The sequence below is a fragment of the Bos mutus genome, chromosome 25 (assembly GCF_027580195.1).
Source record: "Bos mutus isolate GX-2022 chromosome 25, NWIPB_WYAK_1.1, whole genome shotgun sequence".
In the NCBI taxonomy this organism is placed as follows: domain Eukaryota; kingdom Metazoa; phylum Chordata; class Mammalia; order Artiodactyla; family Bovidae; genus Bos; species Bos mutus.
Window position 1 is genome coordinate 6,773,062 of NC_091641.1, and position 19,914 is coordinate 6,792,975.

The 19,914-nt window shown below is 45.8% G+C and overlaps 1 protein-coding gene across 2 annotated transcripts in view; it reads left to right on the top strand.

The window, feature by feature from the left end:
* COL26A1 (collagen type XXVI alpha 1 chain) overlaps nucleotides 1-19,914 on the top strand; it is a 164,460-nt gene that overhangs the window by 65,708 nt on the left and 78,838 nt on the right. The window contains exon 3 of one of the 2 annotated variants that reach the window (XM_070362142.1): nucleotides 5,493-5,596. In XM_070362142.1, the coding sequence (XP_070218243.1) occupies nucleotides 5,493-5,596 (104 nt within the window). The remainder of the gene's footprint in view (nucleotides 1-5,492; nucleotides 5,597-19,914) is intronic. The other variant, XM_070362143.1, reaches the window with a different exon arrangement.

The following is a 19,914-nucleotide window of genomic DNA, read 5'->3' on the forward strand; positions in this document are numbered from 1 at the left end:
CGACCAGTTTCCATTGCTTCCAGGCCCTGCACAGACATTTGGTGTCAATAGTATGGTTTGAACGTAGCTGTGGTGCCTTGGTCCTTGGGTGGAATGAGTGCACTTGTGTTCAGTGGCAACTACACAACCTTGACATGAGGATGCCCATCCTGATATGCTGTGGATGCCCGGGAGCCTTGTCTGAGATCAGCCGAATCTTGAATGGGATGTTGTTTTGCCTCCAATATTCTCTTGCCTGACGGATAAAACACTTCAAAAGCCAGGCTTCAAACACTGTTAATGTCATCCAGGCTTTCTTGTTATGGCGATAACAAATGGGAAGTGAATGCCTGGCTCACATACTTGAATGCTCTGGGGTTCTCCCACTGGTAGATTAGGAAAGACTTTCATTCGAGCCCGGTAACTTTTCCACCCCCAAAGCAGCCTTCCACGCGCTTTCTGAAAACCTTGAATCCTGGCATTGTCCTGGACTCCTGATGAATGTGTGTTCGCTCCGGCACACACTTCCAGAACAGGCTCATTTCATCGACATTCAATATTTGTTCTGGCAGATATTTCTCATCCACAATTATCCTCTGCAGCTCTTCTTTAAAAGCTTTGGCACTTTCAGTATTGGCACTTGCTGCCTCACCGCTGACTTTCACATTATGAAAATCATGATACCTTTTGAAGCGTTGGAACCAGCCATGACTTGGTATAAACATGTGCGTTACTTGTAGGATCATGGACATGCTTTTTTTTAGTGTATTGAAAGACGTCTTGCCTCAGCCTGGATTGTCAGTTGGCTAAGTGATATGAGCTTCTGAACCTGGTCTTCCATCCGCATGGCAAGATATTTTTCCTTCTTTTCTTTTTAAATATTCATTTGTTTATTTGGCTGTGCCAGGTCTTGGTTGCATCATGCGGGATCTTTGATCTTTGATGCGGCATAAGGCAACTAGTTGCCTGATTAGAGATGGAACCTGGGCTCCTTCTTTGAGAGCGTGGAGTCTTAGCCACACTAGACCACCAGGGAAGTCCCTGTAAATTATATTTTAATTAAAAAAAAAAAAAACGAATCCATTGCAATGCGAGTAGTGAACGCAGTGCTTTCTTCCCTGGCACTTACCATCGTGTGTGTTAGTTGCTCAGCTGTTTCCGACTCTTTGCGACCCCACGGACTATAGCCTGCCAGGCTCTTCTGCCTGTGGAATTCTCCGGGCGAGAATACTGGAGCAAGTTGCCATTTCCTTCTCCAGGGGGATCCTCCCTACCCAAGGATCGAACCTGGATCTCCTGAATTGCAGGCAGATTCTTTACCATCTGAGCCACCAGGGAAGCACCATGCACAGGCACATATTCACACCTATGATACAGAATTTGCACCGCCAGCTCTAGCACAGTGAGAGGTCTTGCTGCCTCCTTCATTCTTGTAATCCCGGTGCTTGGTATACAGCAGGCACCCCGCATGTAAAGCCAAGCTCTGTACAGGGTGTGGGGTTGCTGAGGAAGGAGCCCATCGCTCTGGCCAGGACTGGGGGTGTTTCACAGGGAAGAGGATGTTGGCATCACACTCTGAAGGCTCTTGGGGCTTTTCTCTGCGGAGTACAGGAGGATGGGCCAATAGGCAGAGGAGCCTGCATGTGCAAAGGCCAGGAGGCAGGAAGAGCTGCTTGTTGTGCTGTGGGGGGAGGAGCCTTGGCTGGTGGTTGTGCAAGGAGGTGAGGGCAGGACGCTAGGTGGGGCCTTATTCGCTGACCTGGAGAGTGTGGTCTTTGGTCTGTGGGAGCTGTGGAAAGTTTTGAGAGAGGTCAGCCACAAAACAGAATCATTTTAGAAAGATCAGTGGATCTGTGGACTGGACCCCAGTGGAAGGGCTGGGAGTTCTTCATGGACGTAGGAGGGCAAAGTGATGGGAATAAGACCATGGACACTTGCACCTGCCCTGGGCATTCAGGGGAGGGTGGAGGGTCTGAGCCCCGGCCTGCTGGACTGGTGAAGCAGCGCCACCTACTGGCAGGCCCTGCTCCTGGCCTTCACAGCCACCCAGATGCTTCTGGTCCTACATGGGATAGACCAGCCCATGGCCCTCACTTGGAATGAGGGGCAAAACAAGACCTTCTCTGGGGACTGAGCTCTCCCTCTGGTTCAGGGGCCACGTCTCAGTACCTTGGCCAGATGCAGAGAGGAACAGGGTGCCCTGCTACTGCATGCACACAAGTTAGTATTCCTAAGTTCTGCCAGTTCTGCCTGGCAGAATCTAGTTCCACCACCTTCTAGCAGTGTGACTTTGATAGAGTTACTGAAGCTCTCAGTGCCTCAGTTTCCTTATCTGTAAATTAGGAATGGTGATAGCATCCCCCTGTTAGGATTGTTATGTGTCAGAACAGTGCCTGATACATGGCAAGTACTCAAAGCTCTCATTGTATCTGCTATCACTTTGTCCCCATCATCACTCAAGGCACACAGTGAAGAGCCCTTTGGAGGGCTCCTGGGCTGGAGGCCGAGGCGCAGCCGATGGCACAAGGGGCCTGGGGGCAGCCACGGCAGCTGGAGAAGGGCTGGTCCCCGGGGCTAAACAGCTCAGACTGTCTCCTGACCACAGTGGGGATGACCAAAGGGTGCGGGCCAGGAGGAATGAGATCAGGGCTGTATTTTGCGAACCTAGCACCTACACATCCCTTTCTGCTCTCACACATGCCCTTCCATTGAGCCTCACACCCAGCATCCTGGTCCTCAGCATGCAAACCAGGAAACAGGCTCAGGGAGGTTCCGGAACATGTGCAATTCCCATCGTGAATTAGGGTCAGGACCCTAAATTCTCAGCTGGTGCCCCCAGCGCCCGGGGCTCCATCTACCCCATGGTGCTGTGGTTATGGGAGGGGTTCCCTCGCTTTTCCAGCCCCTCTTAGCCAGAGCAACAATCTGCCTTTAAGAATTAATTTTAGAACTGAGATTGGGACTGGCATGCAGGCGTGTGTGCCAAGTCACTTCAGTCGTGTCCGACTCTTTGAGACCCTATGGACCGTAGCCCACTGGGCTCCTCTGTCCGTGGGATTCTCCAGGCAAGAATACTGGAGTGGGTTACCATGCTCTCCTCCTGGGGACATTGGCATATATACGCTATTAATGTGTAAAATAGATAACTGATGAGAACCAAGGGACTTCCCTGGCAGTTCAGTGGTTAAGACTCTGCCCTTTCAATGTGGGGGACATGGTCAGGGAATTAAGATCCCATATGCCATGCAGTGCGGCCAAAAATAAAAAAAAAGGAGAACCAATTGTGTAGCCCAGGGAACTCTACTCAACGTTCTGTCATGACCCAAATGGGAAGGAAATCCAAGGAAGAGGGGCTGTATGTTTGCATATATATGAATCAGTGTGGCTGATTCACTTTGCTGTATAGCAGAGACTAACACAACATTGTACAGCAGCTATGGTGGTCGTTTAGTAGCTCAGTCGTGTCCAGCCCTTGCCACCCCATGGACTGTAGCCCGCCAGGCTCCTCTGTCGGTGGGATTCTCCAGGCAAGAATTCTGGAGTGGGTTGCCATTTCCTTCTCCAAGGGATCTTCCAGACCCAGGAATCAAACCTGGGTCTCCTGCATTGCAGGCAGATTCTTTACCTACTGAGCTATGAGGGAAGCCCCAAAGCAACTATATACTCCAATTTAAAAAAATGACATTTTAAATTGAAATTAAAGCATCTTCCTTTCCCCAGATGGGCCTGTTTCTGGCTGGGAGATCTGCAGCAAGAAGCAGCTGTGAGAGTGTGAGTGTGTGTGTGTGTGTGTGTGTGTGTGTGTGTGTGAACGCGTGGGTGAGAAATGTTGTATGTTTCTTATCAGTTCAGTTCAGTCGCTCAGTCGTGTCTGACTCTGTGCGATCCCATGGACTGCAGCACGCTAGGCCTCCCTGTCCATCACCGACTCCCAGAGTCTAATCAAACGCATGTCCGTTGAGTCGGAGATACCATGTTTCTTATGCAGACAGTCTGTTTGGACTCCTTGGACCCAAGCTCACCTACCCTGCTGTGTCTCCTCAGGTCCCTTGCTGTGAGGAGTGGTGACATTGACTGGTCCTCTGCCCTCCCGCCCCCACCCCAGTGGCCTATGCCAGCTGCTTTCTGAGATCTTCCTGCCATGGATCTGAGGGTCCCCGAGGCCTGGGTTTGCCCCTGGGCACCTCTCCCTGCAGACTCCCGTCCCCTCACTTCGAAGGTTCCAGCCCCTGCCTGGCTGCGCCCTGCCAACCCTTCCTCCTCCCCTATCCCCAACTTAGAGCTCCAGGGGGAAGCGGCTTTGCTGGAATGTTTACGAAACACAAGGGAGAGGATTTTTTTTTTCCCCCAAAGAAAAATTAGTGTAACAGGATTTTTCAGATTTAGCGCACTATTTCTGAAATTCGAAACGTGACTTATGTGTTTTCCTGTCAACAGTGTGCCTAAAAACATTATGCCTGCTGCTCTCAATTAATTCATAATTTTCCCATTCATGATTAAGTTGCTTGGTGTCAGCAGATGCAAGTTCTGTGAAGTCATGCAGTTTTGCTTTCAAGAGGAAGCTGTGCAGACTTGATCAAGCCCTGATGGAAATTGAATCATAAAGCTGGACTTTTGCCCCTTGTGAAAATCAATCATATGTATGTTTTCCTTTTTTAAATTATAGTTGATTTCCAATGTGTAAATTACACTATGTTAGTTTAAGGTGTGCAGCAAAGTGACTCAGTTTTATACGTACGTGTGGGTGCTCAGTCGTGTCTGACTCTGCGATCCCATTGTAGCCCGCCAGGCTTCTTTGTCCATAGGATTTCCCAGGCAGGAATACTGGAGTGGATTGCCATTTCCTGCTCTGTGGGATCTTCCCAATCCAGGGATTGAACCCCCGTCTCTTGTGTCTCCTGCATTGGCAGGCGAAGTCTTTACTGCTGTGCCACTTGGGAACCCCGTACATGTATTCTCTATCAGATTCTTTTCCCTTAGAAGTTATTACAAAATACTGAGTGTAGTTCCCTGTGCTATACAGTAGCTCCTTGGTTATCTGTTTTATTTGTAGTAGTGTGTATCTGTTAATCCTAAACTCCTAATTTATCCCTCCATCCCCTTTGTGTGTGTGTATGTGTGTGTTAGTTGCTTTGTTGTGTCCAGCTCTTTGTGACCCCAGGGACTGTAGCCCACCAGGCTCCTCTGTCCATGGGGTTCTCCAGGCAAGAATACTGGGGTGGGTTGCCAGATCCTTCTCCAGGGGATCTTCCCGACCCAGGGATCGAACCTGGGTCTCCCGCATTTCAGGCAGATTTTTTACCATCTGAGCCAACCATAAATTTAGTTGCTATGCGTGTGGGTCTGTTTCTGTTTTATAAATAAGTTCATTTTTTTTTAGATTCCACATAAATGCGATATTATATGATATTTGTGTTTCTGTATCTGGCTGGGCTGGGTGGTCTCTGCAGGAGTGGGGTCTGCGGTGGGCGGAGGGGGGCCCTCACACTGTCCTGATGCTGCCCTTGTGTTAGTTACAGGACTCTGATCAGACCCACATACAGAGTGTCCTACCGAACGGTGACGGCGCTGGAATGGAGGTGCTGCCCTGGCTTTACTGGGAGCAACTGTGACGAGGGTGAGTCTCGGGGGAAAATTTGGGTTTGGAGAAAATAAAATCGATAAAAACTCTGGGATGCCAGAAGACTTTGACTACATGGACTAAAATGATCGATGTTGATGAAGGAGCTATGTGCTTGTGAATATGTAAATTTTTATATTATCCAGCTAAATGTACTGAATTGTCATTTACCTGTAACTGGGTTTATCATTGTATTAATTTTTAAATAAGGGGGTCGGGGGATGGCTGCTGGCCAGGCCAGTCCTCAGAGTCTCTGGACGCTCCTCTCCCGCCTGCCCTCCTTCTGGGAGGAGTTCCTCTCTTTTTCACATTCTTTCTTTCTCCCAAGCATCTCCGAACTAAACGCTCAGGACCAGCCAGCTGGGGTGAGCCTGACACCCTGCCTGGGGGGCACCGAGGTGGGGTCCGTGTGTGCACTGCTCGGGCCAGGCCTGGAGGAGAATCGTAAGCCCCGGCCTGGGGAGGAAATTCAACGCACAGCCTATTTCTTCTGCTCTGGCTCCGACTCACGCAGGAGCTGGGGCAGGCAGAGCTGGGTATGTGGGCTCGGAGTAGATGCAGATGAGGACCTGTGAGCCTTGAAGCCACACCTGTTGTAGAATAAGGCAGATGGGCCTGGTAGGTGGAAGGAGCAGGAGGGCCTCACCCCACTGGCCCCTCCGCCCAGCTGGTGCTCAGAGAGAGGGCGAGGCCCAGGGCCAGATGTCCCTTCTGAGCCCTGGGCCCTGGGCTCAGTCTGACTCTGGAGCCCGAAGGGGCCAGATAGCAGCGCTTAGGCGGGAATAAGAGCGGGTGACAGAGCCCACTGCTACCCCGCTCACATCCAGCGAAGGTGAGTCCAGCCTGATGAACAGATTTGCAGCTCACCTGGTTCTCCAGAAGAGCTGGGCCATCCCCCGGCTCAGGAGTCGGTTTTGTATTTGGAAACAGCAGCTGTCCTCAACCTTGACTTTCTGACAACACGTTCCTCCCTCGTCTTTTTTTTAATTCCCTGACTTACTGATTTTAGTTATGTGTGTATGCATAGTCCCTCCAGTCATGTCTGACTCTTTGTGACCCCATGGACTGTAGCCCGCCAGGCTCCTCTGTCCCTGGCTGTTCTCCAGGCAAGAATACTGAAGTGGATGGCCATGCCCTCCTCCAGGGGATCTTCCTGACCCAGGGACTGAACCCGAGTCTCTTGCATCTCTTGCACTGTAGGTGGATTCTTTACCCACTGAGCCTCCGGAAAGCCTGATTTTAGTTACATGTATGTTAAAATACTATTTGTTGTTGTTTCGTCGCTAAGTCGTGTCCGACTTTTTGCGACCCCATGGACTGTAGCTTGCCAAGTTCCTCTGTCTCTTACACTGGCAAGTGGGTTCTTTACCACCAAGCCACCTGGGAAGCCCAAGTTAGATCCTACAGAACAATAAAACAAAACCTTTGAGGTTGTCCTCTCTACCGAGAAATCATTTACATCTCTGCAGTTTTGTACAAGTTAACATCCAACTTCACAGAACCTGAGCTGTAACCTGAGATGAATGGCAAGGAAACAAGGTGACCTTCTCCCAGGATGACCCGTGCCCTGAAGTGGGCTCCGTGACATTGAAAGGTTGGGTCATCACCTTTTGGGCCCATGCACATGTTTTGGGTAATTCTTGCAGACTGCACGGACGAAGCACGGCATTTGGCAAGCAGCATCAGGCCAGGGGTGTTTGGGGGTCAAGCTCTGTTCTCAGGGAGGTTCTGCCCACCAGGACAGCAGTAGATTCAAGCAGGGCTGGGGGCCCACCCTTCCTGGGAGAGGAGACGGGGTGACTCTGACCTGGTCAAATGCCCCCAGAGCCACCTGCCCTTGAGAGTACGTGGAACCTCCCCTCCAGAAGAAAGGTCGTCCCTGGTCAACCGCACTGATGTGGGTTATCAGCGCACTCACCAGAAACGTCTGGGCATCCTGAGCTAATTAGTGAGAGGTGTCAGCACATCGCAAGACACTCTCAGCCTCAGAGCCTCTGCCAGCCCTCCCCTCTGGAAGGATCTTCCAGACTTGCCCCCCTCGATGAGGACGTGTGTGCATCTTAGGGATTGGGATGAGGTTTGCCTCTTTCAGGGAGCCTTGGGGTTGAGTGGTCCCTATCCAGCTGTGAGCATGAGGGTCCTGGGAATCCTATGGGTTTGAGGGATTCCTGGGATCAGGAGGCCCTCGGCTGAGGTTGGGACTGGCTTCTGGAAGCCCTGGTAACGACTTTACATTCCCAAGGACGAACCCATCAGAAGGCGAAGTCAGAGCGGTGTCTGTGACTTCAGACACATTCCTGAGATGGTTGTGGAGGGGCCTGGACTGTGAACTCCCACTCGGTTCCCAGGCCGACCTCTCTGGAAAGCCCGCAGGTCAGAGGTGCCCTCCTCCGTGGTTTCGCTTTGCCTCAGATGAGATTCCCCAGGAGAAGTGCCTTTTTTTTCTGATGTGTCTGGCCTTCCTTCCAAGTTGTCAGGTCTCTGGTTTTACGACTTGGGCTGGGATTGCCTGGGGTAGGTGGCTCCCGCCTCCCAGATAGCCTGTCTCTGGACCTGTTTCCCTCTGCTAGGTCTCCCCTTCTATTTCCTCCCTGGATGCCCCAGGAGTGCTGGCCCGAGGCTTGGGAATGCTCTCCTTCGTAGACGGGGCTCCTGCATTGCAGGCGGATTCTTCACCGACTGAACCACCAGGGAAGCCTCATGTCTATATACCGTTGATCCTAATTATTTTTAAAAATATCTTTTTATTTAATTATTTGCCTGTGCCGGGTCTTAGTTTCAGCATGCGGGATCTTTAGTTGGAGCATGCAAACTCTCACTTGTGGCATGTGGGATCTAGTTGCCTTACCAAGAATTGAACCTGGGCCCCCTTCTTTGGGAGCATGGAGCCTTAGCCACCCGGACCACCAGAGAAGTCCCCCATCCTAATTATTTGAGGATTCTGCATTTGTTAATTTTACTAAAATTTATTTGTAACCCAAATTAATACCTGAAGCATTTTTGTGGCCATTCAAGAACTGTGTGCAGAGTGATAAAAAATTAGAGTCACCTCGCGTGTGTTCCCGTGTTAGGAGGTTGACCGGTTGGCTCCCTGCTTCTTTTTTTTTTTTTTGGCTCCCTGCTTCTTGGTTTCAGTTCTCATGCAAACAAGCATCCTTTTCACAGTCTGTTCAGTGCCATGTTTTTTGCATTTTTGTGCCTTTCTTTTTTTGGCAGGGGGGAGTGATATCCTTGTCTAAAATATCCCCAAGCATAGCGCCGGCCAATGTTCTTAATGCAAAAAGACTCGGATGTGACTTCCTGAGAAAATAACATGTGTTAAGTAAGCTTTGCTTGGCATGAGTTATAGTGCTGCTGTTGGCTGTGGGTTAAATGTTAATGAATCTACAATGTATATTCAATAAGATGTCTTTAGATGGAAGCCCACATAAAACAAGGTTATGTATTGATCGTATTGATCAGTTGACGAAAATGCTGTGACCTGATACTCACAGGAATCTAATCCTGTATTTCCCCTACAAGTGTTGGTTCAGTAGTCACTGATTCAGGATTCCCCAGGGACTCGATGAACTGTGGCTACCCTGAATAAGGAGAATTAACTGTAATATCTGCATCTATCTAGAAATATTTTTTTCTTATTGCACAAGCAAGCACATGTTGGGTGTAGAAAAGTGAAAACATCCAGAATTTTACCTCTCAAGGTAACCTCCAGTCTCACTTTGAAGAAAACCCCCAGACCCTTTATTTCGTTGGGGAAGGGCTGCACTGGGGCTTTGCTGTGGCACGCAGGCTTTCTCCGCTTGTGGCGTACAGGCTTCTCTTACTGCAGAGCGGGGCTCTCTAGGTGTGGTGTGGTGTGGGCTTAGTTGCCCAGAGGCTTGTGAGATCATAGTTCCCCAACCAGGGGAACACCCTGGGTCCCACAGCCCCTGCATTGGAAGGTGGATCTCAACCACTGGACCGCCAGGGGAGTTCCACAGACCTTTTTCTATGTCTGTTATGCTCTGCACACTATTCGATAACTTTCTTTTTCACATCGACTGTCGTGAACACCTCTCCTTGTCAATAGACTGCTTTCTCTAGTATCATTTTCAATGGCTGTGGAATTTGGGTACACACTTTATTAACTAACCCTCTACTGCTAAGTCGCTTCAGTCGTGTCTGACTCTGTGTGACCCCATAGACGGCAGCCCACAAGGCTCCCCCATCCCTGGGATTCTCCAGGCAAGAACACTGGAGTGGGTTGCCATTTCCTTCTCCAATGCATGAAAGTAAAAAGTGAAAGTGAAGTCACTCAGTCGTGTCCGACTCTTAGTGACTCCATGGACTATGGCCCACCAGGCCCCTCCGTCCATGGGGTTTTCCAGGCAAGAGTACTGGAGTGGGGTGCCATTGCCTTCTCCAACCCCCTACCAGAAAATATTTAACTTGTTTCCATTAAAAAACTTTTAATAATCTTGGTGCAAACATCTTTCTTTAACTGACATAAAATTTACATATACCAGCAGACACCCATTTTAAGTCTACAATTTGGTGAATTTTGATACATGCATATATCACCTCACAGAAGATCCCCACCCCTTAACAACCTCTATTCTGATTTCTAACATCATAGATCAGTTTTATCCATGCTTGAACTTCACGTAGAAGGAGTCATACAGTATATACTCTTTCATGCATGCTTTCTTTCACTTAGGATGTTTCTGAGATTTATTCATGTCCTTATATGTGTATCAGTAGTTTCTTTGTTACTGAGGATTGTTCCATTGTATGCATGCATATGTGCTAAGTCACTTCAGTCATGTCCAGCTCTTTGCGACCCTGTGAACGGTAGCCCATCAGGCTACCTCTGACCATGGGATTCTCCAGGCAAGAATACTGGAGTGGGTTGCCATTCCCTTCTCCAGGGGCTCTTTCTGACCCAGGTATTGAACCCACGTCTCTTATGTCTCCTGCACTGGCAGGCAGATTCTTTACCATTACTGCCAGCTGGGAAGCCCATCCAGTTGTAAAAATAACCAGTTTTATTCACCCATTTTCCTGTGGATAGATGTTTGAGTTGTTTATAGTTTTTGCCTTTATGAAGAAAGCCTCTGTGAACGGTCTTGTTTATATCTTTCTATCAACATGTCTGTTTTTATTTCCCTTGGGTAAATCCCTAGAAGTGGAATTGCTAGGTTGTGATGTATGTTTAATTTTTTAAGAGTCAAACTGTTTTCTAAAGTGGTTTTACCACGTTACACTCTTATCAGCAATGTATGTTCTAATCGCTCCACATCCTTGTCAACAGTTGGTGTTATCAGCGTTTAATTTTAGCCATTGTAGTGGGTATGAAGTGAGGCTTCCCTGGTAGCTCAGCTGGTAAAGAATCCACCTACAATGCAAGAGACCCTGGTTCTATTCCTGGGTTGGGAAGATCCCCTGGAGGAGGGCATGGCAACCGACTCCAGTATTCTTGCCTGGAGAATCCCCATGGACAGAGGAGCCTGGCGGGCTACAGCCCGTGGGTTCACATGGAGTCGGACACGACTGAAGCGACTGAGCAGCAGCAGCAATGGGATGCTTTCTAATTTGCTCTTGCCTGTTGACTTAAGATGTTGAGCATCTTTCTGTATGCCTATCTGAGTGCTTACTAACCATTCTTATATCTTCTTTTGTGTCTGTTCAAGACTTTTGCTCATTTTTGAGTTGTTTAATAATAATAATAAAATCAGCCAAACTGTTTCCAAAGAAGCATTAACATTTTGTACTCCTACAAGCAAAGTGTGTTCCAGTTGCTCCCCATTCTCACCAATATTTGGTGTGGTTAGTTTTTTTAACTTGAACTGTTCTAGTAAGGATGGAATGATACGTAATTCTAGTTTTCTTCTTTTTAAAGTCTGTTTTGACCACTCTAGTTCTTTTGCATTTCCATAAAAATTTTACACTCCATTTATTAATGTCTACAAAAATGTCTATTGGGTTGAGATTAGGATTGTGATGAATATGCACATTTGGGGAGAATAGATCTCTTAATGGTGAATCTTCTGATTCATGAACATGATATTGCTCTGAATTTATATAAGGCTTTAATTTTTCTCAGCAATATTTTGTAGTTTTCACAGTAGACGGCTTTCTTATCTTTTATTAGTTGTATTTATAAGTATTTCTTTTTTTGGTGCTTCTAAAAAATGGGATTAAAGTTTTCATGTTATAATTATTTTGCTGATAGTATATAGAAATATATTTGATTTTTGATTATTGACTTTGTGTCTGAAACCCATGCTAAATCCATTTTTTAATTCTTATATATTGATTAGCTTATATATTGATTATAGCTTATATATTGATTTGTTTGGATTTTCTACATAAACTATCATGTTTTCTGTGACTAAAAACATTTTTGCTTTTTCTTTTCAAATATTTTGCTTTTAGTTTCTTTTTCTTGTCTTATTGGACTGACTAGAATATCTAGTAAAATGTTTAATAGAAATTGTGAGAACAGATATACTTGTTCCTGATCATAGGGGAGAAATTCTCAGTATTTCAAAATTTATTATTAAATATGTTATTAGCAGTAGGTTTTCTGTGTATTGGAGAAGGAAATGGCAACACACTCTAGTACTCTTGCCTGCAGAGTTCCAAGGACGGAGGAGCCTGGAGGGCTATCCATGAGGTCACAAAGAGTTGGATACGACTGAGCGACTAACACTTTCTATGTGTGCTATTTATCAGATGAGGACAGTCACTTCTAAGTTGGTTGAGAGTATTCATCAGGAATAGGAATAGGTGCTAAATCTTATCAAATGCTTTTGCTGCATCTATATTCAGGTAATTCTACTTTTATCCTTTGTTATGTTAATGCAACACATTGATTGATTTGGAATACTAAACCAATCTTTTGTTCCTGGGAGTAGCCTTATTATTACTGGAATGAAGTTCATTTGGATACTTTATTCTTTTTTATATTTCCATGTTTGATGTCTATCTGTAGTTTTCTTTCCTTCTACTACCTATCAATTTTTAATTACGAGGGTTAAACTGTTCTCATAAAAAGAACTGGGAAATTTTTCCTCCTCTGTTTTCTGAAAACTCTTTTCTTTGGAAGATCGTATTGCTTTTTCCTTAAGTGTTTAATTAAAACTTTGAATTCACAGGGAAACCATCTGGACCTGTAGTTTTATTTGTGGGGAAATTTTTGATAACAAATTCATTCTCTTTCATCTATATAGGGCCACACATGTTTTCTATTTCTTAATGTTAATAATTATTTGCACATTTTAAATCAACTTTATAGAAGTGTAATTTACATACAACTCATTACATGTATTTAATTTACATACACGAGAAGTATACACTTCAATAACTTTTGACCCCATGAATGAATAATTTTCTATGTAATTCTCTTTTCTCTGGTATTCCGCCCACCAAATTTGCTTTAGCCTCCCTGTACTCTGCTTTCTCTTTCTTGCATTCAGATTGCTGTTCTGCTTGGTGCCACCACCATGTGCCCTAGTCCAGAGAGTGCTTCCAGGAATCACCTTGTTTCCCTTCTTTCAGGAATCACTGCTCCACATGGTTCAATGTCTGTGACCGTTCATTTCATAAATTTCATCTCATTTTCTAGTTGTTTATGACGGGAGGGCAAGTTCAATATGACTTAGTCTGTCACGACTGGAATCAGAAGTTGCATGTTTTCCTTTATTGGCTTTTTAGTTATACTTCTCTGTATGATATACTAGTACTCCAAAGGGTTACAATCTGTACCCTTAACTTATCACAGCAAACTTAGAGTAAATATGGGACTATTCCATGTAAAATGAAAGAACATTTTAACAGTTCATTTATCTACTCCCTCCATTCTTTGTGCTAATGTTGTCATATGCTTTAAATATGAATGTGTTAGAAATTTTACAATTCAACATTATACTTTTTGCATTAGCAGTCAGATTACTATTTAAGAAGTGAAGAGAAGGAAAAGCAGTCTTCCCTTTGTTCTGTAGTTATCATTTCCAATGATCTTTATTTCTTCCGGGAGCTCTGAGCTTTCCTCTAGAATCCTTGTTCCTTAGCGCCAAGAAGTTCTTTCAGCATTTCTTATAGTTCAGATCTACTTATAGTGAATTCTCTGAACTCAAAAAGAAATTTTTAGTATCTATTTTGTGTTAATGTTTATCTATCTATCATCTGCTGCTGATGCTGCTAAGTTGCTTCAGTCGTGTCCGACTCTGTGACCCCATAGACGGCAGCCCACCAGGCTCCCCCGTCCCTGGGATTCTCCAGGCAAGAACACTGGAGTGGGTTGCCATTTCCTTCTCTTATCTGTCTATAAATCTGTAGATATTTGTATCTATAGAAACACACATTTGTTGTTTAGTTGCTAAGCCATGTTCGATTCTTTGTGACCCCGTCACCTGTAGCGTGCCAGTTTCCTCTGTCCTCCACTATCTCCCAGAGTTGGCTCAAATTCATGTCCATTGAGTCAATGACTTAACATAAAATTTACCATTTCAGCCATTTTAAAGTATGTGATTCAGTGGTATTAAATATATTCACAGTGTTGTGCAACCATCAGGCTATCTAATTTCAGAATTTTTTATCACCCTAAAGGGAAACCCTACACCCATTAAGCAGTCATTCCTCATTCTCTCCTTCCCTTAGTGCTTGGCAACCACGAATCTGCTTTCTGTCTCTACTGATTTACCTATTCTGGATATTTCATATAAATGGAATCATTCAATATGAGGCCTTCGTGTCTGGCTTCTTTTACTTAGCATAATGTTTTGAAGCTTCATCCAAGCTGCGGCATGTATCTGAATAACGAATAATATTCCATTAGATGGATACACTACTTTTGTTTATTCATTCATCAGCTGATGGACAATTTGGGTTGTGTCCACCTTTCGACTATTGTGATTAGTGCTGCTATGCACATTCACGTGCAAGTTTTTGTTTGAACACCTGTTTTCGATTCTTTTTGATGTATACTTAGGACTGGGGTTTCTGAGTCATATGGTAATTTTCTGTTTAACTAGCTGAGGGACTGTAAGACTGTTTTCATAGTGGCTGCTCCATTTCACGTTTCCACCTGCAATGTACAAGAGCTGTGGTTTCTCCACATTAGCTACAATACTTCATTTTCCATGAACTTTTTGAATACTTTTATTGAGTTTATAATTGTGGGTTGCTTTTTTTTTTCTTTCCGTTATTTTGAACAGCTTGGTCATTCTATTGTCTTTCTGCATCCATTATTTCAGGTGAGAAGTCTGCGGGCATCATATCGTTTCCCCACTAAGAATGTTTCCTCGAGTTGTTTTTAAGATTTTTCTTTATCTTTGCCTTTCAGCAGTTTTACTATGATGTTACCAAGTGAGATTTTTAAAATCTTGCTTGGGTTTCTTTGAACGTCTTGGATCTGTGAGTCAGTGTTTTTGACCATATTTGGAAAATCTTGACCATTATTTCTTCAAATGTATTTTTCTGCCTTATTCTCTCCCCTCCTCTTAAGATTCCATTTGCATCCATGTTGGATTGCTTGAAATTGTCGTTGAGGATCTGTGTTTTTTCCCCTCTTTTCTTCAGGTTGGATAATTTCTATTGATCTGTCATCAAGTTCATTGACGCTTATGATTTTACAAGCTTCTGTCAAGCCCTCCGGTGAAATTTTCACCTCAGATATTATGCTTTTCAGTTCTGAAATTTCCATGTGGGTATATATGTGTGGTTTTTTGTTTTGTTTATATTTCCCTGATAAGCTTTCCCCATCTGTCCACTCATTGTGGCCATAATTTATTTTTGTATCCAAAAATGTGTATGTAATAGCTGCTTTTAAGTCCTTGTCTTCTATTTCCAACATCTGGGTCATCATATGGTTTGGCTGTATTGACACTTTTGACTTGGGTAGCATTTACTTCTTTCTCTCTCTCTCTTTCATTCCCCTTCCTTCCTTCCATGTTAATAGCTTTTGCTTGTCTACTGGACCCTTTAAATGATATGCTGCAGAGATTCAGATTTTTTGGGAAAGTGTTGACTTTTGTGTAGCAAACAGTTAAATCACTGTACCTTTGTGAAGGCTTGGTTTTTATACTTTATTGGGGTGGATATGTAAATCTCTTAGACCTGGGATACAGCTTTTTCACCTAAGGCGTAGCCTTTCTGTGGTTTCAAAGGCAAGCTATAATAATAAACGCCTAACTAAGGTGTTTATTAAGCCCCCTAATTTGGAGAGGCTCAAGCTGTAGATCATCTTCCTTTTATTAGACAGCAGCTGATACATCTGCTCAGCTTTTGTAGCTTTCCCACTGTTGTTTTCTGCTAAGCTCATTGGAATCTGCCCTGCACACGCACAGTTCAGGGGTCAGCCGAGGATTTCAGGGTAGTTTGTACACAGAGTTTAAGGCTCTCAGCTCCATGTTTTTCTTCTCTAATTAGATTTCTTTCCCCAGTTTCCAGGTTCTCTGGCAGCCTTAAGACTAAACAACTGCAGTTTTTGATTTGCATTCTGGCCACCCTGCATTGCCTGAACTGGGGTATGCCCTTGAGGGAAGAGCCATGTAATGTGGTTTTCACTCAGTGCTATTCTCTTTTTTTGCACGTTTTGAATTCCCACCAGTTTCTGCTGGCTTTTTGTTATTCTCTAGTGCCTTCAAATAGTTGTTTAAAAATTTTATCTAGAGTTTGTTATTTTTATCTTAAGTGGAATTAGTCTGACACAAGCTACTCCATCCTACTGGCACTCGAACTTGGTGACCATCTTTTTAGTTAGATCTTTGTCCACACCTTTAGTGATTTCCTTAGAATAAATTCCTAAGCAGAATTATTGGGTCAAGGAGCATATATACCACATCAAGGTTTATGAATCATACTGCCAAACAAGTCCCTAGAAAGGTCGCTTATTACAGCGTGTGGACAGGTTGAGAAATTCTGGAGGATAGAGTGTTGTCATGACTAACCTCCCATTGTGGTACCTGACACAGTGCTGGCACTTAGTATCTGTGAAGGCTGTTGACTGACTGTACCTGGAATATGATTGCTGCCAGTGCTGATCAAAGGAGTCGGCTTTAATCCTGGGACAGAGGACCGTTATTTCATCACTAGAGCTACATTTAAGTGTTCCTTCAGCCACCTGCTGCCAATAGATGTCCCTTCAGTGAGTTCAGCTGGCTGGCAGCATAGATGATACCAACACCTTTATCAACGTCGTATAATTACGTCGGTGTTCCTCACGTCTGAAATTTTGTACTTTTAGAAGGTCTTTCAGTCACGTTACTTTATATTTCCACAGTATAGATGCTGCTACAGACTATCTGTGTCCACCTCCCAGATGTATATGTTGAAATCTATTCCTCAAGATATAGGTATATTAGGGGCCTTTGGAAGGTAATTGAGAGAAGCCTGGTGGGCTTCAGACTGTAGGGTTGCAGAGAGTCAGACATCACTGAAGCAACTTAGCATGGGAGGTAATTAGGTCATGAAGGTGGAGCCCTTATAAATGGGATTGTTGTTGGTTGTTGTTGAGTTGCTAAGTCACGCCTGACTCTTTTGCAACTCCACGGACTGTAGCTCACCAGGCTTCTCTGTCCATGGGATTTCCCAAGCAAGAATACTGGAGTGGGTTGCCATTTCCTTTTCCAGGGGATCTTCCTGACCCAGGGATCGAACCCATGTCTCCTGCATTGGCAGGAGGATTCTTTACTGCTGAGCCACCTGGGACGCCCTGTGAATGGGATTAGTGACCTTATAAGAGACTCCAGAGAGCTCCCTCACCCTTTCTGCCATGTGAGGACATGTGAAGAAGACAGATGCCTGTAAACCAGGAACTTGGCCAAGGTCATGAGAAATTGCTGATACAGAGCTGAAACCTGAATCTCTTGCTCCTGATTAAATGCTCCTTACTCTAAATTACCCACGACCTTTAAGGTATTGGGAAATCCCACTCAAAGTTTCCCCAGCACAAAGGACAGATCAGCTGCACTCTGACCTGGCTCCTTCATGGAATACCTGCTGTGGTCTGGTCCCTGGTGTCTTAGAAGCGAGATCTCATGTTGCTTTGGTGTCATGGAGGAGCTTTGCACAAACTCATCAGGAGATGATAAGTTTCATGCAACCAGGGGATACTTCCTGTGTGTTGTGTGTGTGTATGTGTGTGCACTGGAGTCCTGGCCAGGACAGGAAATGAATCCTCTGGGCCTCCATATGGGCAAGGGCAGGCCTGGGGCGAGGTAGCTCAGCTAGTGCATCCAAGCACTGAACTGACTGATTTGAGTCCAAGACGGCGCTGACATTTCACCCCTGGCTAGAGCTCTGTGTATGAGTGTGTTTGTGTTTTAAATAGCTGAATGTTCAAAGCCAGAAGGAGTTCTCCTGGGAGGAGGCTGTAGCCTCCTGGCTAATCTGCAGAGCTCAGCATTTTAAGGAAATGATTCTTAGTGAAACTGATGGTGTTTCTGAGACTTGCTACCACAGATGCCATTAAAGGGAGGGGGACAAGCCAGTAGAACCATATATTCAAATTAGCCTGGGGATTCTAGATACTGTGCAAGATGCTTGGGTCACATTGATGAAAAGGAGACCTCAGGAGCTCCTAAATAGAAGGGGCAGGAGTGTGTTGGAGGGTTCTGGGGATAGAGGTGTGAGCAGATAATCATAATACTGCCAGGTAAAGGGCTTTGCTAAAGGCATGTTAGGAACTTCCTTGGTGGTTCAGTGGTAAAGAATCCATCTGCCAATGTAGGAGACGCTGGTTCGATCCCTGGGTTGGGAAGATCCCCTGGAGGAGGAAAGGACAACCCTCTCCAGTATTCTTGCCTGGGAAATCCCATGGACAAAGGAGCCTGGTGGACTGCAGTCCATGGGGTCACAAAAGAGTGGGACACGACTAAAGAACAACAACAAAAGGCAAGTTAGAGGTGCTATATGACCCGTAGAGGGTAGAGATTGGGAAGAGGGTCTTCCTCCAGCTCATGGCCTCGCCCTCCACATCCAGCTCAGCTCACTTTCTCAGATCTGCACTCCCCTGAGCATCCTCTCACCCTCATAAGCTCCATCTTTTCACCCACTGATTTCTTCCTATCATCACACAAAACATCTCTCATCTTTGAGAAAACAGTCTTATTGAATCTGCATCATCCTTTAGCCACTGTCCCATTTTGGGCTTCCTTTCTTGCCCAAGCCTTTTGGGAGAATTACCTTCCCCACCTCAGCTTCCTTGCTTCCAGGGTCTTCTGGCCACTTGCAAGGGAAAGCCTTTGCCCCACTTACCGCTCAGAGGGTCTTTTCACTATCCACTGGCCAAGAACTGGAACCTAGTACATTTCTTGAATGAATGAATGAAAGATTACAAAGGCAGTTTTCACAGGTGTGTGATAAGAGGTTCAGATGATGGATGGCTGATTCTCCCCATTTTAGAGACGAGTAACTGAGACTTAGAGAAATGTTATTATCTATGTGAGGCCTTGCTGGAGCCCATGGGGGAGCAGGAGACCAAGTGATGGGAAGAATAAAGGGCCATTGCTTTCTGACTAGCTGAGCTGGAGAGAATCGCTTGGGCACTGACCACTCAGCCGCTTCTAACACCTGCTTCTTTGCTGGCATCTTTGGTAGACTTCTGACCCTGGCCTGTTGGGGAGAGTGAGCTGAGAATCTGTTCTGTTCAGCATCTGCTCCTGCTCACAGCCTCAACAGACAGCGTGGCCTCACTGATGAGATTCTGGGCCCTTTGATACTCCGTCCCAGCCTGGAGTGGTTCCAGCCGCCGAGATGGGTTTTGTTGTCAGGCGAGCATCTTTCGGCACCTCCTGTCATGCTGTGTGGGGCTGTAAATATCCACAGATGTCACCTGCCTGTTCTTTTTCTGCAAAGAGTTTGCATGGGGGCTGGCCCAGGTCGCAGGCGCAGCACTCGGCTGCTGGGCTGTCTGCACGTCCAGAGGGCTCCCAGCACTCCCTGTGGCCGCTGCTGCTTCATTTACGGGCATTTCTCAGGGCGTGGCTGGGGCCACCGTGGTGCCACGGGAGATGGTTGCTAAGCTGGTTAATTTTCTGAGACTCTCCTGGACAGAATTACATGACCTCTGGAGGAAACCGGATGTTTCCCGCTGGCCACGGGGATCCAGGGTCTCTCCAGGGCAGAGGCTCCAGGTGCAAGACAAGGCTCTCCTGTCACTCCCTCTGATGTGCTGAACGTGAGGAGGGAGATGGGGGCCTCTGCTGAGATCTAGGAAAGGCTGGCAGAGCCCAGGACAGTCAGGCTCTGTCTCTCTGTAGTCAGTCACCTCCTCAAGAGGTGAGTATCGGCCAGCCCAGAGACCAGGGGCTGGACCGCATGTGCCTGGAATG